At 36.4% G+C, this 25,637-nt stretch overlaps 1 protein-coding gene across 5 annotated transcripts in view; it reads left to right on the top strand.

The window, feature by feature from the left end:
• The window catches only part of NAALADL2 (N-acetylated alpha-linked acidic dipeptidase like 2), a 1,374,776-nt gene that overhangs the window by 1,014,078 nt on the left and 335,061 nt on the right, over window positions 1-25,637 (top strand). For all 5 annotated transcript variants that reach the window (XM_060171978.1, XM_060171980.1, XM_060171981.1 and 2 more), the window contains 3 exons: window positions 1,957-2,049; window positions 6,466-6,671; window positions 11,025-11,144. In XM_060171978.1, coding sequence (XP_060027961.1) covers window positions 1,957-2,049; window positions 6,466-6,671; window positions 11,025-11,144 — 419 coding nt within the window. The remainder of the gene's footprint in view (window positions 1-1,956; window positions 2,050-6,465; window positions 6,672-11,024; window positions 11,145-25,637) is intronic.

Genomic DNA, 25,637 nt, shown 5'->3' on the forward strand with positions numbered 1-25,637 from the left:
AACTTTCTCAGCCACTCATTTGTTGTTGGGCACCTGGGTTGCTTCCAGGTTTTAGCTATTATGAATAGTGCTGCCATGAACATAGGAGTACACACCTCTTTTTGGTTGGGTGTTATGGAGTCCTTGGGGTATAACCCCAGGAGAGGAATTACTGGATCATATGGAAGGTCCATGTCTAGCCTGGTGAGAGTTTTCCAGACTGCTCTCCACAGAGGCTGTACCAATTTACATTCCCACCAGCAATGTAAAAGGGTTCCTCTGTCCCTACAACCTCTCCAGCATTTGTTGTAACATGCAGAAGAATGAAATTGAACCACTTTATTTCAACAGAAAAAAAATCAACTCCAAATGGATCAAAGACCTAGATGTCAGACCAGAAACAATCAAATACTTAGAGGAAAACATTGGTAAAACACTTTCCCACCTATACCTCAATGACATCTTTGATGAATCAAACCCAATTGCAAGGAAGACCAAAGCAGAAACAAACCAATGGGACTACATCAAATTGAAAAGCTTCTGCACATCCAAAGAAACTAGTAAACAAACAGAGAGACCCCTCACAGAATGGGAGAAGATCTTCACATGCCAGACATCAGACAAGAAACTAATCACCAAAATATATAAAGAGCTCAGCAAACTTAGCACCAAAAAAGCAAATGACCCCATCCAAAAATGGGCAGAAGACATGAACAAAACATTCACTACAGAGGAGATCCAAAAGGCTAACAAACATATGAAAACCTGCTCTAGGTCACTGATTGTCAGAGAAATGCAAATTAAGACAACACTAAGATACCACCTCACTCCTGTAAGAATGGCATACATCAAAAAGGACAGCAGCAACAAAGCAATATTCTTAACAATATTCAGTTGGTAGTTATGATGTGCTATTAAGACCAGTCAGTACAGCACATTAAAGCTGCATTAGCAGCTTTCTAAAGAACACTTCCTACCCCAACAGGATTGCCTAAGTTTCCTTTGAGCCATCTCTGAAAAGTGCTCTCATCATGGGGCTGGGTAGTGGTGCACCTAGTTGAGTTCATATGTTATAATACATAGGGACCAAGGTTTGAGCCCTGGATCACCACCTACAGGGAGAAAGCTTTGTGAGTGGTGAACAGTGTTGCAGGTATCTTTCTCCCTCTCTATCACCCCATCCCTCTCAATTTTTGGCTGTCTCTATCCTATAAAGATAATTAAAAACTTTTTTAAAAAAAAGAGAAAGTGTTTTCCTCTTTACCTTCCCAGTGTCCAAGGAGTACAGGACAAACGATGGCACCACAAAAAGCCTTCAAAAGACACTTTATCCTGTGACTAGCTCAAGATTATTGCCTCTGCTGTTTTCAAAAATTTAAATATAAAACATGAATAGAAGAACTCAAAGAGCTAGTGAAGTTAATGTATATTTATTTTCCCACAAGTGGGAAGAAATACTTACATTTGAAATAATTTAGAGTACAGTCTTTTAATATATGTAATGTTTTACAGTTTTCAAAGAATGTAATAATGAGTAATAAAGAAAAGGTTAAATTGTCTTTCACATGGTCTTTTTCTAAAGCTTGAAAAATGCATGAAACTTTTGGAAATATTTTTAGCTTTTATTTATTTATTTATTTATTTTTTAGTATGTGGATTGTCGACACGTCCCAGGAGTCTTCCTTCTCTGTTTACTTTTGAGTTGCATCTTATTGTAACTGTGAAGGTGAAGCTTAGAATTGTAGTTTTATCAATATTACATCATAGGTACCTAAAGGAGACTACACAAAATGGTTCATAAATATTTGTCTAAAATGTTTGACTTTGATTACCTAAGATAATTTAATAGTTTGAAAATCATTTGCTGATGATGTTTGGTAGATAAATTTGTATGCATTAAGAATAAACCTTATGATAGAATATAGAGAAATAAGCATCTTTATTTTCTTTATTCTATTTTATTTTATTTTTTGCCAGAAAAAAGAATTATCAAGATGCAAGTTGAGACAGTCACAGAATTCAGGACAATTACTAATGTTGTTGGATATTTAAAGGGCTCAACATCTCCTGGTAAGTAAAGTTAACTATTTGTAAAGTAGACATTATATACACTATCACAAAGAAATGCTCTATAATAATTGAGTAGCAGAGCTACTTGAGCTGTAGGTAGAAGTGTATGATACTCTAAAAGTAGATAAATATAAAATCAAGAGGTAGATCTTAATATCCCTTCTTGCCAACTATTTTTTTTTAAATAGTCACAGTAGATAATCAAAAGCAGAGAATCCAGTTTAAATTCATAAGGTTACTTGTGTCTGGTGATAGAAAGTTACAAAAGCCAATGTATTATTGCCCCCCTTTGATCACTATAATACTTATTATTTAATGAAAAAAAGTATTTTTAAGTTCATACTTAGTATTTCATTGCTGAGATAAACAGAGATAGGGAAATAGGCAAGAGCATCAGTTTACTATTTTTGTTTTACACTTATTGGAGATAAGAAAGGGAGAGACAGATAGGCAGGGGGACAGGGGGATCAGCACAGCTCCACCTCCCATGAATTCTTACAGTGGTATTCATGATGACCCTTTATGGTGTCTGAGCTTAAACCTAAGACCTCATGGACTACAGAAAATGCACTCTCCTCTCGGGCAGTGAGCTACCTCTTGGATCTCAGAAAAGGCAGTTTAAAAAGAACATATTTTGAGGGTCCGGCAGTAGCACAGAGGGTTAAGTGCAGGTGGCACAAAGCGCAAGAACCAGCATAATAATCCCAGTTTGAGCACCCGGCTCCCCACCTGCAGGGAAGTTGCTTCACAGGCTGTGAAGCAGGTCTGCAGGTGTCTTTCTCCCTCTATGTCTTCCCCTCCTCTCTCCATTTTTCTCTGTCCTATCCAACAACAATGATATCAGTGACAATAACAATCATAGCCACAACAACGATAAAACAACAAGGGCAACAAAGGGGAAAAAAAAATTCCTCTAGGAGCAGTGGATTTGTAGTGCAGGCACCAATCCCCAGCAATAACCCTAGAAGCAAAAAAAAAGAACATATTTTAGTTTTTAACTTATTTTTAATTATCTTTATTCATTTATTGGATAGAGACCACCAGAAATTGAAAGCAAAGGGGAGGTACAGAGGGAAAGAGAGAGACACCAACAGCACTGCTTCACCACTTGTAAAGCTTTCCCCCTCCAGGTGGGAACTGAAGACTTGAACCTGGGTCTTACACATTGTAACATGTGCACTTAACCAGTTGCAACAGCACCTGACTCCTTCATGTTTTGTTTTAAATAACATTCTTTGTCTCTAAATCTATGTGTTTCAGCAGTAACTCTGATCCTCGATCCACTAACTATTGTACACAGTATTGTGGCCTAAGAGGTGATATTGTAGATCAAGCCTTGGGCCCTCAAGCATGAGCTTCTGAGTTTGAGTCCTAGCATCTCCTGAGCCGGAGTGATATTCTGGTTCTTTCTCCTCCCTCATTAATTAAAATAAATCTTAAAAAGATAATTTTACTTAATGTTTATATAATTTGAACTTTTCATGTTATTTATGAAAATGGTTATTTGTCTCAAAAAAAAAAGGGGACGGTCTCAAAAAAAAAAGAAAATGGTTATTTGGTTAAATTTTCAAATTTTATACCTTGTTCTGGGTAGTTGATGAAATTTTCTAATTTTATACTGGCTAATAAAGATAACAAAATATGTAAGTTTAGGAATAATAGAAGTACTTCCAAATACATTGTAATGTTGAATCATAATACCATCAAGTATACATGTTATTCAATATAGCATTTTTCATAAACTTTATTTTTATTTTTTACCTTCTTTTTTATTACATTTTGTGCCACCCCTGTTCGTTTGGTTGAGGCATTCAGTCATGTACTCTTGGAGAATAATTCTCCATAATTTTTGTCACCCTGACCCACTAATAACAACTAAGATAATTTTTAAATATTTAAAAAATATTTATTTATTTATTCCCTTTTCTTGCTCTTTGCCAGGCTAGTCTGAGAGTGTTTCTTCCCAGGCATGTGCTCTCTGGGTTGGAAAGAACTCAACCAGAGCCAAAAATGGGCTGCGACATAGGAAAGGAACCAGGAACTCCTGGTGGAGCCGGAACGCAATGACTTTATTGATCAGAGACAATGCTTTTTATATCTTAGAAACCAGAAGTGGCAAGTCGGAAAAAGAAATGGCTAGGAAAGGGGATGGAGAAAAGGAAAGAGCAGCTAATGGTAGAAATTCCCTTAGCAACTGTTACAAAGGTTTTAACTGGTGGGATTAATTAATACCCTGAAGGAAGGGCAGGTCTCGGGCAAAACAATGATTATGTAAATAGACCATAGTATTGATGGAGCAGAGCGGGGGGGGGGTGCCTGACAGCCCTTTTTTATTGTTGTTGTTAGATAGGACAGAGAGAAATGGAGAGAGGAGGGGAAAACATGGGGGGGGGGGTCAGAAAGATAGACACCTGCAGACCTGCTTCACCGCTTGTGAAGTGACTCCCCTGCTTGAAGCAGGTCTGCAGGTGTCTATCCTTCTCTCTCCCTCTTTGTCTTCTCCTCCTCTCTCCATTTCTTTTTGTCCTATCCAACAATGACGACATCAATAACAACCACAATAATTACAACAACAGTAAAACAACAAGGGCAACAAAAGGGAATAAACAAATAAATATTAAAAAAAGATTTATATTAGTCACAGGGTAAAATAGATCTCTATATTTAAATTCAGTTTATAAAGGAAAAAAAATTAATCAATTATGCCAGTAGTATTCTTCAGTGTATAATATGCAGAAGCTTCTCAAGTTTTGCTGATTTGATTCCTGTGTAAGAATATGTACACTATGGCCCCCTGGGGTCCTCCCCCACTGGGGGCCATTTCTTTCTCTTTTTCTTTTCCCTCTCATTTCCTTTCTTTCTTTCTTTCTTTCTTTCTTTCTTTCTTTCTTTCTTTCTCTCTTTCTTTCTCTCTTTTTAAGGTAAAATATTCAGTCATAAAAAAAGATTATGTAGACTGTTTAATATGTAATTTGCTTATTTAAGGACTCTTACAATGTGAATAGTAATCAATTAGCATTCAAGTTTTGGGATTTGGTTTATTTGGGGTACAAACAATTGCAAACTGAACTTCCGCACATATCTGGGAGATGACTGAAGGGAAACTCCAGGTTTTCAACACTTGTAGACATACATCATAATTAAAACTTGACAAAATGTGGACAGATAAAATGCACTGCTAGTTCCAATATCAGTGTGAAAAGTTAAAATAACTTTGCATATTGGTGGTACCTAAAGTTTTCTTTTTATGCCATGAAGGTAATGTTTGACTCATTTCTTCACAAATGAGTACTATTCACTACATGTCAGACATTGTTCAAATCCATAGAACTATATACATATACTATGTTATTACATTTTACGGCTGAAGAAATTAAGGCATAGATCTATACTCTTAGCCATGCATGGCATATTTTCTAAGAAATGAAAAAGTGCTTTCACACACATGTTTCAGACTACTTGACCAAATAAATTTAGTTCTGTGCCATTAACATCTTTTAACAAAATCAGAGGAAACTGGTGAGCAATGCACGTTTAACAGACCCTATCCGTGTATCATGGAGACTATTCCAGTTGTGGATACAACTGGATTTGTTGAATCACATGAAGTAAAATATGTGAAAAGGAAACTTAAAAGTAGTTGGATGGCATTTGATTATGATTGTTTATTTTATTTATAAACAAATTGTTTTTTAAATTTATTTTATTTTTGAGAGAGATGTACATAAAGACACAGAGAGAAACCTGTACACTGTTCAGCTCTGGCTTTTGGTGGTGCAGGGGATTGAATCTGGAACTTTGGAGCCTCAGACACTAGAGTCTGTTTTCATAATCTGTATGCTGAAATTGAGAGAAAGGGAAAGGTAGAGAGGGAAAGAGACACCTCCAGCACATATTAACAAGTTAAGCCCCACTTGATATTTTTTAAATCAGGGAAAAGAGTGAAAATTCAAACTTGAGAATGCTAATTGTCCAAGTATTTCTTTTATAATGCAGTCTGTACATGACTACCACAGTTTTGATATATACAGCTGCTGACTCCTTCATAGGCATTCATAGTTCATTGATTTATACTGAGCATTCACATGTTGTTTACAGAGCACTTCCTGCTATGATTATGGGAAAATGTTAGATAAGGCTTTCATTCTGGCATATTTGTATACTTCATTAATTAATATGCATGGTACAAAAGACGGTAATATGGGTCTAAGCTTTAGATTCATAATTGGGTTTGGCAGCTGCCTCTAATTTGATATACACAGATGTGTGAATCAAGACTGTGGGTAAAAACGTCAGCCTTAATTATTGGAACAGTGCTGCATAATTGTTGCTCCTTTGTGCTAATGTAAATGTCATTAAATTTATTGTTAAGGTTTATATTTTCTCATAATGGCTCTTGTTTCTTCCTGTTTCCAGATCGGTATATCATAGTGGGCAGCCACCATCATACCTCTTACAGTTATAATGGACACGAATGGGCCAGTAGCACTGCCATAATCACAGCTTTCATCCAGGCTTTGATGCTAAAAGTTAAGAGAGGGTGGAGACCAGACCGAACTATTGTTTTCTGCTCATGGGGAGGAACAGCTTTTGGCAATATTGGCTCTTATGAATGGGGAGAGGTAAATGCATGCTAATTATAATACTTCCTGACTGTGCTCTTTTTGGCCGAAATAGACAAAGAAAAACAGTTAAAACCAAGGTCAAAAATGTCATGATGTCAGTAAAACAGATTTACTGACATCACACACAAGCATGAAGGAGAATTAAACTACAGTTAATTGAGTATGTTCTGCAAGTATCATAACTTTATGGCTTCTAAACCTACACTCTCTGCCTGAAGCACAAACATGCTTACCTGGTTATTGTGTTTTTATGTTATGCTACCAGGAAAGGATCAAAGTCTTCCTCTCTCAATCTCTCTCTGTCTCTGTCTCTCTCTCTCATCTATCTATATATTATGTATGTATATATTTCTTTTCCAGGATTCCACTGCTCTAGGCTGACTATTTTCAAAGAGAGAGACCACAGTAACAAACATCTTCATGGATCACAGGATCACAAGCAGACACATTGTCCAAGTGATCTGTTTTGTCAGTCTACTCATTCTTTTTGACCTATCTCCCTGCCTCTCTACCTAATGCCTTAGGAAGCATTTGTCCAAATAGAAAGTTGTATGAATTGGTCATGTTTCAAATGCAAGTAGAGTATTTGAGTTTTGTATATTGTTAATGTCTGTAATATATATGTCTATAAATATATAATTTTATTTGCATTTATTTATTTTTGCCACAAGGGTCATCTTTAGGGCTTGATACCTGCACAATAAATCCACCACACTAGACAGCTGCTTTTAACCTTTTTTTCCCTTTCTTTTGTTGAGAGAAGGGGAAAAATGAAAAGGAAAGTGGCAGTAGAGAGAGAGAAAGAGAGGCACTTATAGTACTGTCACTATTCATGAAGGTCTCCTCCTGCAGATAGAAACCTGGAACTTAAACTGAAGTTCTTGTGTATGGTAACCTGTATATTCTACTGTGTGTTATGCTTCACAGCCCCACTGCACTGTTAGTAAAATATAACAACTTTTGATTGGATCGATGTTCTATTGATAAGATGAAAACATTACCATACACAAGAACTTCAGTTTAAGTTCCAGGTTTCTATCTGCAGGAGGAGACCTTCATGAATAGTGACAGTACTATAAGTGCCTCTCTTTCTCTCTCTCTACTGCCACTTTCCTTCTCATTTATTTTTGTTAATAAAAATATCCCTAGATATTTTATTTATGTTTATCGTTTTTTCTTTTGTGTGTGTGTGTGTGTTTCCCTTTTGTTGCCCTTTTTTATTGTTGTTATTGATGTCATCCTTGTTGGATAGAATAGAGAGAAATGGAGAGAGGAGGGGAAGACAGAAAGGGGGAGACAAAGAAAGACACCTGCAGACCTGCTTCACTGCCTGGAAAGTGAACCCCCAGCTGGGGGCTTGAACCGGGATCCTTATGCCGGTCCTTGCACTTCACACCATGTGCACTTAACCCTCTGTGCCACTGCCTGGCTCCTGTTTATGGTTTTTTCTTAGAAAATTATTTCAGGGGGGACAGGTAGCATAGCACCCACTTAAGCACACGTATCTCTATGAATAAGTATCAGGGTTTGAGCCCCACTCCCCACCTTCCTGGACAATGATTTCTTTCTGTTGTCTAACAAAATTACAAACATGAAACAGGGGAAAAATGTCCACCTGGGAGTAGTGGATTCATAGAGCTGGCACTGAGCCCTGGTAGCAAAAGTAAATGATAAAAGTTTCAGTAGAAATATGTAAAGGGGGGTGGTTAGGCAGTATGGATGGTATGAACATGGTTGAGCCCGTTACCATGCAAGGACCTGGGTCCCAGCCCTTGCTCCCCACCTGCGGGAAGGAAGCTTCATGAGCAGTTAAGTAGGTCCGTGGGTGTCTCTCTTTGTCTCTCCCTTTATATATTCCCCTCCTCTCTCAATTTCTCTTGGTCCTATCTAATAAAATTAGAAAGGGAAAGAAGAAAATGACCTCTGGGAGAAGTGGATTCATAGTATGGGCACTGAGCCCCAGGGATAATGCTGTTTTCATGAAAGAAAGAAAGAAAGAAAGAAAGAAAGAAAGAAAGAAAGAAAGAAAGAAAGAAAGAAAGAAAGAAAGAAAGAAAGAAAGAAAGAAAGAAAGAGGAAGAAAGGAAGGAAGGAAGGAAGGAAGGAAGGAAGAAAGGAAGGAAGAAAGAAAAAAAGAAAGAAAGAAAGAGTGAGAAAGGAAGAAAGGAAGGAAGGAAGAAAGAAAGATGCAAAAGGAAAAATCTACATAATTTTATCTACTGTTTGAGGACATATGATATAACTTACCTGAATAGGGGGCCTGCTTTACCTTGTATACAACTCAGGTTTGAATGCAATTCTCTCACCATTGGAGGAAAATTCAGTGCCATGGTGCCTAATTCTCCCATGTCTCTCTCTTTCTATATGAGGAGAAGAGAAGAAAGAATAAAACTATTTGATAAACTAGTATTTGCTTTATACACTTTGGAGGAAAAAAATCTTATGTATCTCATATGGAAAAAAAATCATTCCAGATTTTAAGAATTCAAAAAGAAGTACGTGTATACTGACTGTCTAATGAAAATATCCAAAAGGATTATCAAAGAAAATAGCAAGTGTCTTTTTAATTTGAAGGGCAAAAGACTCTTTAATATGAGAATAAAATTTCACTGGAAAATATATCAAGATTTGCAGATTACAAATTGGAATGCTTTTAGATATGCAAATTAGTAGTGTGAAATCTGGATCCATATTCAAAAGAACTAATTAAAATGAAGAAATCTCATTGCTGAAAAAGCATTTTTAATTGACATATTTTTATTAAGATGGAAAATGACTTAGTTGAACCAATCTCTCATACTGCTATTACAAGTTGTTTACTTTAATGTTTAAAAAAATTGGGTGGAATCGACATATGACCTGGACTGATTTTTGTTTTTCAGAATGTTTTTATAATAATAAAAAAAATACGATTTTGATAAAATGTCTTAAAGAGGGAGTTGGGCTGTAGCGCAGCTGGTTAAGCGCACGTGGCAGGAAGCGCAAGGACCTGTATAAGGATCCCGGTTAGAACCCCTGCCTCCCCACCTGCAGGGGAGTCGCTTCACAGGTCTGCAGGTGTTTATATCTTTCTGTCTCCCCCTCTGTCTTCCCCTCCTCTCTCCATTTCTCTTTGTCCTATCCAACTACATCTACAACTATAAAACCATCAACAACTACAACAACCATCAACAACTACAACTATAAAAAAAATCTTAAAGATTATTTTTTAGATTAAAAATGTATTTACTATCTCAATATCTATCTAGTATATATGATTGATTTCTGCTAATGCTAAATGTCACATCTATTTTCTTTTAATTTAATTTTATTTATTTAGCCTTCAAGTTTATTGCTGGTGTTCGGTGCCTGCACTATGAATTCACTCTTCCTCTGGCCATTTTTGAGATTTTTTTCTTTTTTGATAGGACAGAGAGAAATTGAGAGGGGAGGGGAAGATAGAGAGGGATAGAGACAGAGAGACAACTGCAAACCTGCTTCGCTGCTTGTAAAGTGACCACTCTGCAGGTGGGGAGCCAGGGCTCGAACTGGGATCCTCGAGCTTCATACTATGTATGTATGTATGTATATATGTATGTATGTATTATGTATGTATGTATGTATGTAACCCATGTGCTACCACCCAGCCCTCTCTAAGCTATTTTCTGAAAGTAGGTTTATTTAACAATAGTAGTTGCAAACTTTTAAGAGTCTGAATGCCTGTCTCACATAAAGAAGTTATTTCAAAAATTTCTTGAATTTATAAACCAGCAGTTAGTATCCAAACCTGTATGTAGAGTCGCTAATGTGGCCTTACATGTAGTTAATGAAATTCAAAACACTTCAAGGTTTTTGTGAATCTGTTATGTTTTTGGTAATGTTGCATTTTCTCAATCAACAGGGTGGAGAGAAAATAAGTCACATAATGCCCTCTTGGGTTCTTCAGATTTTGAACAAATAGATAAGCATAGGTCATTTGATAAGAGAAGAAATAAATAAAATTTAATTAATAACCATGTATATAGGGCTTGTAATAGTTGCAGAGATCCCACCACAGAATCAGCTGCTATTATTAGAGCAGATTTCATTTTGTATTTTGAAGGTAAATATTATAGTGTGGTAACCATTTTAATGTCTCTTAAAATTTGACTTTTGGCAGTAGCACATTTTACACAAGTTTACTGTATGTTACATGTCATTTGCAACTTATTTAAAGTCTGTTTATGATTTTTGTGTGCCCTGTTAGATAATATGAACTTGTTTAAATTACTTAGGCAATGTAATGAATTTTGAGTAAGAATATAGATTCTATAGCAGTTAACTGATAAACTAGAATATGTTAAAGTTAGATTTTTTTTTTTATATATATAGGATTTCAAAAAGGTCTTGGAGAAGAATGTAGTGAGTTATGTCAGTCTTCATAGTCCAATAAGGGGTAACTCAAATCTATACTACGTGTCTTCTCCTTCACTTCAGCAGCTGGCAACAGAGGTAAGATAACTATTCATTTTTGTAATGTGATTCATCAGATTTTCCTTTTTTCTGTAATTCATTATTTCTTGGTCTCTTTGTTCCTTTTAATGTGCCTAATTTTGTGAGCATGATCTATTGCTGACTTTTATCAACATTCCTTTAACTAATTTTTACATTCAGAGAATATTTGCCTGCTACTCTTTTAGAGTTGTATTTTAAGACACAAATTATGCAGTTGTAATGCTTGAATATAAAATGTAAATGAATTTCTTAGAAATTGAATTAAACTCAAAGTTCCAGTTCTTCCAGTCTTGATATTTTAGTGATCAACTTGGATTATTATGATAAACTTGGATATTTTGACTATGTATGAAAGCTACCCAACATTTTTACCTACCTGAGAAGACCCCTGAGAATGGAGTCTATATCTCACTCATGCAAAATATTCCTAACTACATTTCAGATATATATAGAAAATATTATTGGACAAACATTTAGGTCAAAGACAAGCATGCATTTTCTATGAAATAACTTGAAAATTTGTAGTTTGTGCTGTCTCACAAATTATTTTTTTTACTTCTCAAAAATCCTAAAGAATTCTGCTCAATGCTTTTTTTCTTTTCTTCCAATAGACTTCACACTTTTATATATGCATTCATTTATAATTTTCATAGCATATAAAATACTTTGTATTATTTTTCCAAACTAAAACAATCACATACCTAGTGGGAGATGGTTTACTCCAAGCCCTAGTGGCCATTGGTATGTAAGAAGTGACTTAAAGAGAGAAAAATAAGCTGCCAGGTGGTGGCACACCTGGTTAAGTACACATTTGTCGGGCTGCACCGCGGAGAAGAGAAAGAGGAGATCCGGAGCGAAGAAGGAATACAAATCGTTATTTGCTCTGGCACCTCAGAGTTGGGTGAGAGAGAAGCAGGTTTGGCCACGTGGAGGTAGAAAAAAATGGCCGCCTCAGGCAGCAACCTTTGCTGCCTCTAATCACTGAAGTGAAGGAGCCGGCAAGAGAGAGAGGTGCTAAGAAGAAGGGCTTTTATTGGAGTAGCTCTCATGAGAATGGGAAGGGGAGGAGTAACCATAGCACTCCAGGGTAGGATAATAACTCTCGTGAGAATGGGAAGGGGGAGGAGTAACCAAGGCACTCCAAATATCCCGGGGAATAGACAATGCCCTGAGGGCACAACATGGCGGAACAGGCGCTCAGAGAATGTCCCAACTCTCGTGTTAACTAGCAATAGACTGAGTGTTCAACATGGCAGATGTGACTGCATCTGCACAATTTCCCAGCAGACATTACAATGTGTAAGGACTAGGATTCCAGCCCCCACTCCCCACCTGCAGGGTGAAAGCTTTGCAAGTGGTAAAGCAGGGCTGCTGGTGACTCTCTGTCTCCCTCTTTGCCTCTTCCTGCCCTTTTGGCTTCTGGCTGTCTCTGTGCAATAAATAAAGATAATTAAAAAATTAAAAGAGAAAAATAACCAAACAGTATTTTGAATTAACAATAACTCTTGATTGAAACATAGTGCAAACTAATATTTTATTACCTTTATGGAGAACTTCCTAGTTTGATAGCCTTCACTGGCATTTCCACACGTAAAACATTGTGAAAGATGTGCATTTAAGATCATCCAGCTCCCTCTCTGCTTGTTTTAAATTATGTCCAGATGTCTATCTGAATTTCTCCTGCTCTGTCCTTACTTTGAATTTTCTCTCTTACTCGTTTGGGAAAATTCTCAAAAGAGGAAGGTCAATTTTCTTTATTTTTTTTAATTATCTTTATTTATTGGATAGAGATAGCCAAAGATTGAGAGAGGTGTGGGAGATAGAGAGGGAGAGAGACAGAGAGACACCTGCAGACCTGCTTCACCACTGGTAAAGCTTCGCCCCTGCAGGTGGGCGTTGGTCTGCTTCTAAATTCTGCTTCTAAGACCCCTTAATTGCTTGACATTGTGGTCTATTTACATAATCATTGTTTTCATTGGTTTAACCCCCACAGGTTTTCACACTTTTTCCTTCTCCCCACCCCCTATCCTACGTACATCCTCTTCTGACCTGACACTTCCGCCTCAGGAGATACATATAGGACAGGATTGTGATTAGAGATAGCTAGCTTGCACTGCATTCTTCATCAATAAAGACTGAACTGCGTTCCCAGCTCAGCTATGAGTCCCTGGTCGTCTCTCTCTAGCCCTCGAAGCTAGCCTGGCATCTGGCGTCCGAACTGGGACCACCAGGTGGGGACCAGGGTTTCGAACCTGGGTCTTTGTGCACTGTAATGTGTGTGCTTAACCAGATGCACCACCAGCTGGCAAAGGTCAGTTTTCTATGTCTCACATACAACTTTTTTTTTCTGAATTAATGGATCGCTAGATGGAAGAATGCATATATGCACTCAACTATCTAGAAAGTGGGGAGTGTTTTTGTTTGTTTGTTTACTACTTATTTTTGGGTAAAGACAGAGAAAATCTCAGAAGGAAAGGGAAGTTACAGAGAGGGAAAGAGTGAAAAAGGGGGGGAAAGTGATCATGAGAGAAACATGTGCAGCACTGCTTCACCACTTTGCAGGTCGAGACCAAGAGCTTGAACCCTGTCCTTGAACATTGTAACAGGTGTGCTCTATCAGGTGTGCCACCATGTGCCCCCCCCCCCCACTCCTCAGTTTGTGTATTTTGAGACTATTGGACAGTTAAGATTCATGGGCATATAGAAATTACAAACTATTAAGGAATACCAAATATATAGAGATACCAAATCTGTAGAAGATGTCTGAAGTCAAATTGTTTTAAAAGCCTTGCATATCATGTGACAGGACTGTAAAGTATTTAAGTATCTAAAACTCTCTGAAAGTATGCTGTGACTACAATCTTCTTCTTCTAGCGTTTGCCCTTCTTCCGTAGCCAGTCAACAGCGTCAGGTTGAGCCTGATGTAAAGTTTCGAGACCTCCTTTGAATCTGGAGAGGTGGCAGTCGTTGACTATGTGGGTCATAGTCTGTCTGGAGCCGCAGGGGCAGTTCGGGTCGTCTCTGGCTCCCCAGCGATGGAACATAGCGGCGCACCGGCCATGGCCTGTTCGATAGCGATTGAGGAGGGCCCAATCATAACGTGCTAGGTCACAGGCGGTGAAGCAGGTCTGCAGGTGTCTATTTTTCTGTTCCCCTCTCTGTCTCTCTTCCTCTCTCCATTTCACTCTGTCCTATCCAAAAACGACGATATCAATAACAACAACAATAATAACTACAACAATAAAATAAGTGCAACAAAAGGCAATAAATAAATATTTAAAAATAAATAAATAAAACATTTATTACTACCATTAAAATTTCATATTGAAATAAAATGTCTTTCAGCTGAAATTGTAAACAGGAGGGTATGTATCATAGGACAATTTTTAAGGGTGAGGTTATCACAAATTCAAAGGAACAATAACATAAACAACTTAAGAATATAGGAACTCAGTGTCTGGATTGGTTAAATTATATCAATGTACAGCTATTATATATGTCAATTTAATATATATTTTATACAAAAATATTACTATCACATATTATTTAATATAAAATCACTCTTAAAATCCTAAAGGTTTGAGTTTCCCTCTCTGTTCTTTCTCAACTTCTGCTTGTGAGTGGGATCATTCCATACTTGTGTTTGTTTTTCTGAATTATTTCACTTAACAAAATTGAATGTATCCCCAGGGAGATAAAGAATAGGGAAGCTATCAAGAAAGGGGACTGGACATGGCGCTCTGGGGGTGGGCACTGCGTGGAAATGCACCCCTCTTATCCTATAGTATTGCCAATATTTCTATTTTATAAATAAAAAAGAAAAAAGAAATCCTAAAACTTATATAAATCTCAAGGGTAATTTATACAGTCTATTTAAAACAATTCAACATGAGTAGCATTTAAAAAAGATTTAAAATGTTGGTTTCAATAATGTCCATAGCACTGGTACAATTTGTAAAATTACTTACGAAGTAAGTAGACAATTTATCTATCTTCAATTTAAAATTGTTATCATTCTATATGAAATCACATGTTTTATATAATTCAGTATAATGTAAGCCAAACAGAAAAATCAGAATTAATTTTATAAAGAGATAGTATCTGCTATAAAGAAAGCATATTGTCTATGTTGTGAATAATAAAAGATTATGGGGATAGTAAGTAAGTTTGTATAGCAATATACAGATTCTAAAAGATCTCGTGAGGTTAATGCTAAAGACTAAAATATATTCAGTTGGGATTGTTAAGGAACTATCATATAGAGCTAGTGAAATTGATCTAATACTTATCCTCATGGAGCATTCTAAGATTTTGTCTATTTACCCATTCACAATTATTTAAATGATATACACACTCTCAGATATAAGATATTCATCATGCCTCTCCCACTCTGTTGTGAACTATCAGAGGTTCAATAGAGAGGACTAGAATATATAGCTCACTAAATGAATAGGGAATGACAACTCCTTTGTAAAATTCAATTCCATTGGGGGGGAAATGGACATTTCTTAAAAACAGTTTCTAGTCACTCTTTAAATGCAAAATAAAAGACAACCCAACCCAACCCGTTCAATTTGTAATTCACAGGAATGAAACACCACTGCCTTTGTGCAAAATAAGTAATGGAATTAAGATAAACTCCCTCCAAACCATTTTAAGAATTAAGATATAACAAGATGCAGTTGTCTCTCCTAATTTCTCTTTTTCACTCTCTCTGTGTGTGCATGTTTGTTGTTTCAAATCATCTCTCAAAGATCACAGAAAGTATTGATTTTGCCTTTAGAAAAATAGAATTTTGTCATGAATTTATTAGTGTTTTATGAGTCTCAAGAAGTTAGTGGTGGAATTTCTAAGATGGTATTTGTTGGTATGCTTCTAAAAACCCCTTTTGTTTCATTTGGTTTAAATCCCCCCTGCTTAACACTGCATTCTATTTACATAACCACTGCATTCTATTTACATAACCACTATATTCTATTTACATAACCTCTGTTAACAAGCACCACCCTCCCTCCAGGGCATTGGTGGTTCAGTGGTAGAATTCTTGCCTGCTCTGCCCCCTCTCCTTGTCATACCCTGATTTTCACCAGTCACTTTTCTCTCCACCCTCTCTGCGTCGCATCCTGTTCCTGGGCTGGTATATTTATAAGGACAAGATTGTTTGTAGTTTGTTAGTTTAGCTTAGCTTGGTATAGATTGCGCTGTGTCCTGCATGAATAAAGAGATACTGCGTACAGCTCAACCATGAGTCCCTGGTCGTCTGTTACCCGCCCGTGAAGCCAGCCCGTCAAAAACAACAGGTATTTTGGAAAAGCCTTAAGCTTTCATGCATATGGAAGTTGTCAGTTTAGCTCTGTCCTGCTTAAATGATGTGTTTCATGCCAGAAGCTGCCAAACCTGATCAAAATCAAACTATTACCCTCAATAATGTGAAACTTCCTAAAGAAAGGTCAGTAATTATTTTAACTGGGGAAAAGTGTGGCTAAGATATATTTACTTTATAGGTAATTTTAATATTCATATTCTGTTTTCTATAGAATATCAACCACCTGACACCCAATACAGCACATATATCTCAAATCAATTATATTTGTTAGAGTTAGGAGCCCAAAACTAGACAACGCTATGACTTTATTGGGATTACCAGTCATTTGTGGAGCTCTGTTATGTGATAAATATATAGAGAGGACTCAAGTGTCCGACATTGCTTTAGGGCACACAGGAAGTAGTAAAATACCCACCTTGTTTCCTAGGAGCTTATGATTTTACTGTGAATCCAAGACATACATAAATAGCTATAGTAGAGGTGTGAACTCAACTGAAATTCACAGGAAGCACAGTGATTTTTTTATTAGTTTAATTCATCATAAAATAGTGCCAACATTTTGAATGTACTCAGAACCTAAAGAAACATAAACATCTGTCTTCGCAAAACTCAAACCTCTCAGCTCATATAGAGAAGTTTCTCCTGTACTGGACTACTCGTGCTTCTTTGCAGATCACACTGGGGTTGACTTCCATTTTCAAGTTCAGAGCTAGTGTAGTGGTGGTGTACTGCTTCTCTTTGTTGTCTGGTATAGGCTGAATGAGCTGCAGAGCAACATGTGCATAGTACCTGGAGAAAGTCTTCTGAATGTCACAGAGCTGGTTTTCGTTCTGCATGATCAGACCATTTAGCCCGTGAAGGAAATTGACTCTAATGCTTGATGATTGAATTGCCACAAGTCTGACTTTCAAATAACAGAAATGAGTAACAGAAATGAATTGTGCTTGTTCTCTTTTACTTATGTCCTTCTACGCTAGAATTTTAAAAATAAATCAAACTAGCCTGCACAGATATTATAACAAAATATCTTTGATGTTGGGGGGCCAGTTAGTGGTGCACATAGTACTAAGCACAAGGACCCAAACAGGGACCTGGGTTTGAGCCCCCTGTAACCCCCCCCCCCACTGCAGAAGGGACACTACACAAACAAAGAAGCAAATGTCTATCTTTATCTCTCCCTCTCTGTCTCCCTCTCCTCTCTCAATTTCTGTATGTCTTATCCAATAAAAAAAAAGTGGATTTGTAGTGCTGGCAATAAGCCCCGGCTATAATCCTGGTGGAAAAGAACAATCTTTGATATTCTTGATAATTCTTGACACTAGAACTTGAAAATAATGTAAAGGAAGGACATTTGTCTCCTGAGGTCTAGCTCTTTAGTTGGCTGGCTACTAAATTCTCACTGCATCTCCAGGACATGCCTTTTTTTTCTCTGAGCACATTCATTCGTGGGGTATCTCATTCTCATTTTATAAGGCACCTTCCCTCTTGCAGTGGTACCTACCCATCTTTATCAATTCACCTAAACTTCTTAGAGTTCGAACCTCCAAGTAGCCACATCAAAGGATACGACTCAGCCTAGGAATTTTAGAATGACTTCTTTATAACAATGACCCGAAATATGTAGTGGTAGAAAATAGTGAACATGGTGATAGAATTAAAATAAAGGGGCAGGGGTAGATAGCATAGTGGTTATGCAAACAGACTGTCATGCCTGAGGCTTCACAGGCACAGGTTCAATCCCCTGCACTACCGTAAACCAGAGCTGATCAGTGCTCTGGTAAAAAAAAAAAAAAAAAAGAATTAAAATAATGGCATTTACTTTTTTGCTTTTCCTTGTTGGAAATGTTAGTGCAGTGCGTGAAATGAATTTGATTTCTACTCTATTTTCTGTAAAATGTGTAACAGTGAAATTAAGGTTGAAACAAACCTCCTTCAGTGGACTTGTACTACATTAGATATGGCTAAATTTAGTTTTGCTTGGGATGTTTATATTTTTGGGGACTTTTAATTAGGTTTTTTTTTTTTTTTTAGAAAATTCTCTTCAAATAGTTGTACATTATCAATTACAATTCTTTTCAGTGGTGTACATTTATTTTTTCTTTCTGTGACTCTACAAGTGGTAGTTAAGTGAAGTGAACTTAAAGGCTAATAAACTAAGTTAAAACCACTTCTTACACTACTTTACCACTTCAGTAAAGTCTAGCATTTAAAATTTTGATTCCATGGGCAGGTTTATCTATCTTCTAGGTTTGCATGTGTTACTTTTTGTGAAAACCAAACAATCCTTCCAATTTATTACTGTTTTATAAGGTTTTCTGTTCAGTATATACTGAAAATTTGTAAATCTATTACTTAAATCTGTGCATCAGGGAAATTCTTTGTGAGGTTCTTAAATAAGGCAGCTGATTTGAATATTTGAGCTGTAAAGCCCAAGTAAAAATAATTTGAGAAAAAAATATTTATTTATTATCGGATAGAGACAGAGAGAAATTGAGAGGTGGAAGGGAGATAGAAATGGAAAGAGACAGAGAGACACCTATAGTCCTGCTTCACCGTTCATGGAATTTTCCCACTACAGGTGGTGACAGGGCCTTGAACCTGAGTCCTTGCAAGAATTTTTTTTTAATTTTTTTATTTGTTAAATAGTATGTTACAAAATTGTAAAATTACAATGTATAGTTCCACACACACCACCAAAGTTCTGTATCCCCACCCTCCAACCATCCAAAGAAAACAACCATGGTTCTCACAAGTCTTACAGTTTGCTTGCTTCTATTTTGTTTGGATTTTTTTTTTGAAGTCTATGTAAATCACATCTCTAGATTTGACATGTAAGTGAAACTATCTGGTAGTTGTTTTTCATCTCTTTACTTAGTTTGCTAAGCATAATCACTTCTAGTTCTATCCATTTTGTCCCAAAGGACACAGTATCATCTATTTTCATTGCAAAGTAGTAGTTCATGGAATATGTATCCCATAACTTCTTTAGCCAGTCATGTCATCTGCTGATGACCATTTAGGCTGCTTCCATTTGGCTATTGTGAATAATGCAGCTATGGACATAGGGGTGCATGTGTATCTTATAACTAGTGCTTGAGTGTCCACAACATAAATGCCTGAGAGCGGTATTGCTGGATCATAATGTGATTCCATTTTATTTGTTTAAGGATTCTCCATACAGTCTGCCAAAGGGACTGCACCAGTTTGCATTCCCACCAGCAGTGAGGCAGAGTTCTACTTTCTCCACAACCTCTCCAACACCTGTCATTTCCTTGTTTCTTTATGTAAGCCATTCTTCCAAGTGTGAGATAGTATCTCAGTGTAGTTTTAATTTGCATGTTTCTAATGATAAGTGAAGTGGAGCATTTCTTGATGTGTCTGTGGATCATGTATATCTCTTCTGTAGAAAACTGTCTTGTTTCTTTGGACCACTTTTTTATTAGATTCTTCTTTGCTTCTTTTGTAGATCCATATCAATAATTCTGTATAGATGTCTGATATTGGTCATGTCTCTGTTGTGTGATGAGCAAATATCTCCTCCCATTTACTGTACTGGGTTTCCTGATTAACCTTGTGTGTTTACTTTTAGGTATAGAAGGGTTTTAGTTTCATGTAGTCCCATTGATTTATTCTTGTTTTCATTTCCCATGCCCAGGGGGTTGAGTCTCCAAATACAGCTTGATGTGACAGTCCTACAAAGTTTCACTCACATGTTCTTTTATAGGTTTTAGAGTTTCAGTTCTAATATCTAGATCCTTAATCCATTTTATTTTGACCTTGTGTATGGTGTTAGGTTGTGTTCTAGTTCACTTTTCTACACGTGGCTGTCCAATTTTCCCAGCATCAATTGTTTGAGACTTTATTTACCCCATTGATTTAAAAATAGTATAATCTTTGTGGATAACAGTATGGCTACTTCAAAAATAATTAAGTGAGGCATATAGATACACATTGTTCATTGTGACATGTTCTCTCATATCATATATTTTATATCTAATCATCCATTACTGAACACAGGTGATTAATGGATGATTAGATATAAAATATATGATATGAGTTATTAATAGTTCAAACTTGAAGGCAAAATATATGCTCAGTGACATATAGGTGACTAAGGAAATTGGTTTACAGTGGCCTGGAAGGTGATATAGTAGATAAAGTGTTGGGCTCTTGGGGCCAGGTAGTGGTGCTCCTGTTTGAGCACATATGTTACAATGCACACGGACCTGGATTTAAGCCCCTGGTCCTCACCTGCAGGGAGAATGCTTTGTGAGTGGAAAAACAGGTCTGCAGGTGTTTCTCTTTCTCTCTCCTTCTCCATCACCCCTTCCCTCTTTATTTCTCGCTATCTCTATTAACTAAATAAATATAATTTAAAAATTAAAAAAAAAATGAAGTGTTGGATTGTCATCTATAAGGTCTCAGGTTTGATCCCTGGCATGTAGCAGAGTGATACACTGTTCTGTTCTCTCTCTACTCTTCTCATAACTAACTAAATAAATAAATCTTTATATAAAGTAAGTTGTGGTGGTCTGGGAGGTGGCACTGTGATAAAGCTTTGGACTCTCAAGCATAGGGTCCTGGGTTTGACCCCTGGCAGCACATGTGCCAGAGTGATGCTGGGTTCTTTCTCTCTCCTCCTTTCTCATTAATAAAATAAAATAAAATCTTAAAAAAAGAACAACTTTAAAAAAAGTAAAATACTTGATAGGTATTCTTAATTTAAAAAAAAAGTAAGTTGTGGCATATATACACAGGGAGTATCACGTTGCCTCATCCTGGATGGAGCTTGAAGGAATCTTCTTAATTGAGGTGAGCCAAGGGACCAGGTGGTGACGTACCTGGCTGAGCGCACATGTTACAGTGCACAAGGACCCAGATTCGAGCCCCCAGTCCCCACCTGCAGCGGGAAAGCTTTGTGAATGGTGAAGCAATGCTGCAAGTATCTCTGTGTCTTCCTCTCGATCACCCCCTTCCCTCTAGATTTCTGGCTGTCTCTATCCAATAAATAAAATAAAGATAATAAAAAAGAGATAAGCCAAAAAGAGAAGTATGAATACTAACTGATCTCACTCATAGATGGAACTTAAGAAACAAGGCAGAAGTGGAAAACACGTAGTGAAACTTAGACTGAATATGGTGTATTGCACCAAAGCAAAGGTCTCTGGGCAATGAGGAGATGGAAGAGCCTGGAGGACTTTGGGGTCTAAGTGCATTGTGGTAGAAAAAGACCTACACTGGGGATGAGAGTGTTTTGCAGACAAGTGTCATGGGGAGATGAGAAATTGTACCCATATGTGAGCATCTGTACTATGAACTATTGACCCCTCAATAAACTGAAAACAAGAAGACTATATTATATACGTTCATACGCACATTTGTACTCAATGAAATATTATTCAGCCACAAAAAGTAAATTTCACCATATGTGACAACATAGATGAATCCAAAGACTGTTTGCTATCACTTATATGTGAAACCTAATTTAAAAATCCAGTTACATAGACACAGAGAATAAAAAGATGATTACCAAAAGCAGGAAAAAGGGAAATAGAGTGAGATAGACATTCAAAGTCACAAACCTCTAGTTAGAAATGGTTAATAAATATGAGATTATTAAAATTTAAATAAATAATATTAGATTTGTAATTCAACTATTGTACAATATGAATATCACAACTAAAAGTGCAATGTAGTATCCTCAGAAGTTGTTGAGAGTAGGGGCTGGGTGACAGCTCACCTGGTTGAGTATTCACATTACCATGCACAAAGACCAGGATTCAAACCCCAACCTCCACTTGCAGGGAGAAGCTTCATGACAGGTATAGCAGTGCTGAAGGTGTCTCTCTCTCTCTCTCTCTCTCTCTGCTCTCCATCTCTGCTTATCCTCTCAATTTCTATCCTATCAAAAATATATGAATAAATACCAAAACAAACATTTTGAGAGTAAATCATAAGCATTCTCACTACCATAAAAGTTACCTACACTGGGAGTCCAGCGATAGCGCAGTGGGTTAAGCGCAGGTGGCACATAACGCACAAACCGGTTTAAGGATCCCGGTTCGAGCCCCCGGCTCCCCACCTGCAGGGGAGTCCCTCCACAAGCGGTGAAGCAGGTCTGCAGGTGTCTACCTTTCTCTCCTCCTCTCTGTCTTCCCCTCCTCTCTCCATTTCTCTCTGTCCTATCCAACAATGATGACAACAAGAATAACTACAACAATAAAACAAGGGCAACAAAAGGGAATAAATGAATAAATTTTTTTTTAAAGTTACCTATACTAATAAGGCAATTTTTTTTGGCTCTTGGCCTTGTTAACCATTTCACTGTGTATATTTAAATGGCATATATATATATATATATATATATATATATATATAGTAGGATCCATATATGGTGTATATCTATATGTGCATATCTATCTATCTATCTATTTATATATAAATACAAAATATAAAATGATATTAACAAGTGTTTTTCAGAATTGTTTTTTCCCCCAAGTGTTGTTAGTAGACCCTTCAGTATGTTACCATGCATGGCAAAAATCCAGCATTAAATAGAGTATGCAGCTTTTTTCAAACTTGCTTTCTGCTAGAGCTTTTTTTCCTGCATGCATCTTATAAAAGTAAACACAGAATTTCTGTTTTTAAAGACGGTTGATATCCACCTAAGAGGTTTTTTTTACAGAAACTATTTAATCCCTTACCTTTGAAAAGAATTTCTTTTAGTGTTCCCATCTACAATTCTCAAACATTTTTTAAAAACAGACCTTTCTATATAGACCTGATAATATTAGAAGGCACTGATAATTCCTTCTCTTTGATCTGGAATTTTGCCTGCAAATTTATGGCCTTAAGTATCTTTACAACTCGGAACTAATCCCTCCAAAGTTACAACTGATAACTATACTTTTCAGTTGCAAAATTATAATTTTGCACCAGGATGTTAAAATAAATTGAACTTCAGAATAAATTAAGCTCTCTTAACCCTGAAACAACAATCCTGAGGTCTGGGAAATAGTTTTCTGTATGTTCCAAGGAATAGGGAAATTATTTCAATTCAGCCCTAGGAAGAATTCTCAAGTGGAAAGAATTATCTTAAGGTGCTCAGACACTTAACAGATATTGTGAAGGGGTAATCAAAATTTGTTATCAGGAGGAAGGATCACTCCAACCTATCTTTATTTACACAGTAATTCACTCATATTTCTCCTTTTTTAAAGTTTTTTCCTTATGTGTTCAATTTCTTAAAATACAGGAAAGCTGGCTTCTTAGTTCTGTTGATTTCTAGGATTTCAGCTTGCATGTATAGTATTGATTTATGCATAGTATTCCTTTACAAAATCTGAAACTATATGATATATTTGTTTGTTTATTTATTTATTATATTTCTTTATAAAATGGAAATATTGACAAGTCCATAGGATAAGAGGGTTAAATTCTACACAATTCCTGCCACCAGAATTCTGTATCTCATCCTTTCCCTTGAAAGCTTTCCTATTCTTTATCCCAGGATCATTGTTGGGTACAGGAGCTGGAAGGTCTGGCTTCCGTAATTGCTTCTCCACTGAATATGGACATTGGCAGGTTGTTTCATCAGTTGGTGAATTTAAGAGACAATGACTATTTTAGCTGTAGAGTGGATGGCTGTAATTGTTTTCTGTATGACTACAGAAACATGGTGGGTGGCTATGGACACACATCTGTGATAACCATCTCTCCCCCAGACAACTCTCACTCATTTGTCTGTGAGAGTCAGTGACAACTACAAAAAAATAGTAAAGAAGGCAGTAACCAAGATACAAAACTGAAAGAAACATGATACAGAAAGGATTACAAAGAAAGGATGGTTTAGAATCAAAACATAGAATTTTCTGACTGTGACCCCTGTTAAGTAATCAACAAGTATTTAGCTTGAAAATATCAGAAATTAATGGTGATTGTTAATTGATAAGTTTTGTTTTACATGAAGTTCAGCATACTTTATAATAAAATGAATATTGTCCAACACGAATATAAAATTTAAGATATGAATGTTTCAATATATGTTAATACTTAACATTGTCAGTAGGTAGTGTCAGTAGGTAGTTATAAATTAATAAAATAATTATATATTATACAACCTCAAAAGTAGTTTGTTCTAGTAAGTAAAGTAGTTTTATCAGTTTATTAATCTCATTTTATCAGTCTATTAATCTCCTTATATATATGAAGTACACCTAGAAAAAATAAAAAATCATAATTAATCATATAAAATTTTATTATCCAGAGAATTCCACTGTGAATGTTATCTCACTGTGTAATGCATGTAGATATATTGTTACCAAAAATGGAACTGTATCTGTCTGTATTTTCTGTCTTAATAAAATGCTTAGTTTGAGAATTTTATACTACAGAATCATTAGCATCTTAATGAATTTGCATGAGTGTGAGCAGAAGGAAATTCATTGTAATATAAGATATTGGTAGGTTATTATTTTTTAAAAAACAAACTCAATTCATGAAGGCAAGTGACTTCACTCATACAGTGTACTATGAGCCATAATCACTTGCTTTTGTTAACACTTATAACATACTTTGTTTTTTTTTCAGAGGGAAAGAGAACACTGCACGATTCTGTCATTTTATGTGGTACTGAGGACTGAAATCGGAGTATTACACATTCATGGAATGGTGTTTTTCTCTGAGCACCCTCTTTGGTCCAACACTTGAGTCATTTTATTTATTTATTTACTTTCATCATCTTATGGATGAAAAAGAGCTCTTTAAATTTAATTATTAATTGAGGAGAATTGATGGCTTATAGTAAATGTAATTGTTGGCATATGCGTAATATTTCTCAATTTTTTGCCAAATACTCTCAACCCCCAACTAGGTCCTCCTCCACCATCCTGATGGACCTGAACATACCTCCCACCACACCCTTATACACACAGTCTTTTATTTGGTGCAATATACCAAACCCAGTCCAAGTTCTACTTTGGGTTTCCCCTTTATATTCTTATTTCTCAACTTCTGTCCAGGAGTGAGATCATCCCATATTCATCTTTTTCTTTCTGGCTTATCTCACTTAACATGATTCCTTCAAGCTCCATTCCAGATGAGGTGAAGAAGCATTTGTTGTTACTGTACTTTCTGATGTATGACATTCTCACAGGAGTGAAGAA

This window comes from Erinaceus europaeus, chromosome 14 (assembly GCF_950295315.1).
Source record: "Erinaceus europaeus chromosome 14, mEriEur2.1, whole genome shotgun sequence".
Taxonomy (NCBI): Eukaryota; Metazoa; Chordata; class Mammalia; order Eulipotyphla; family Erinaceidae; genus Erinaceus; species Erinaceus europaeus.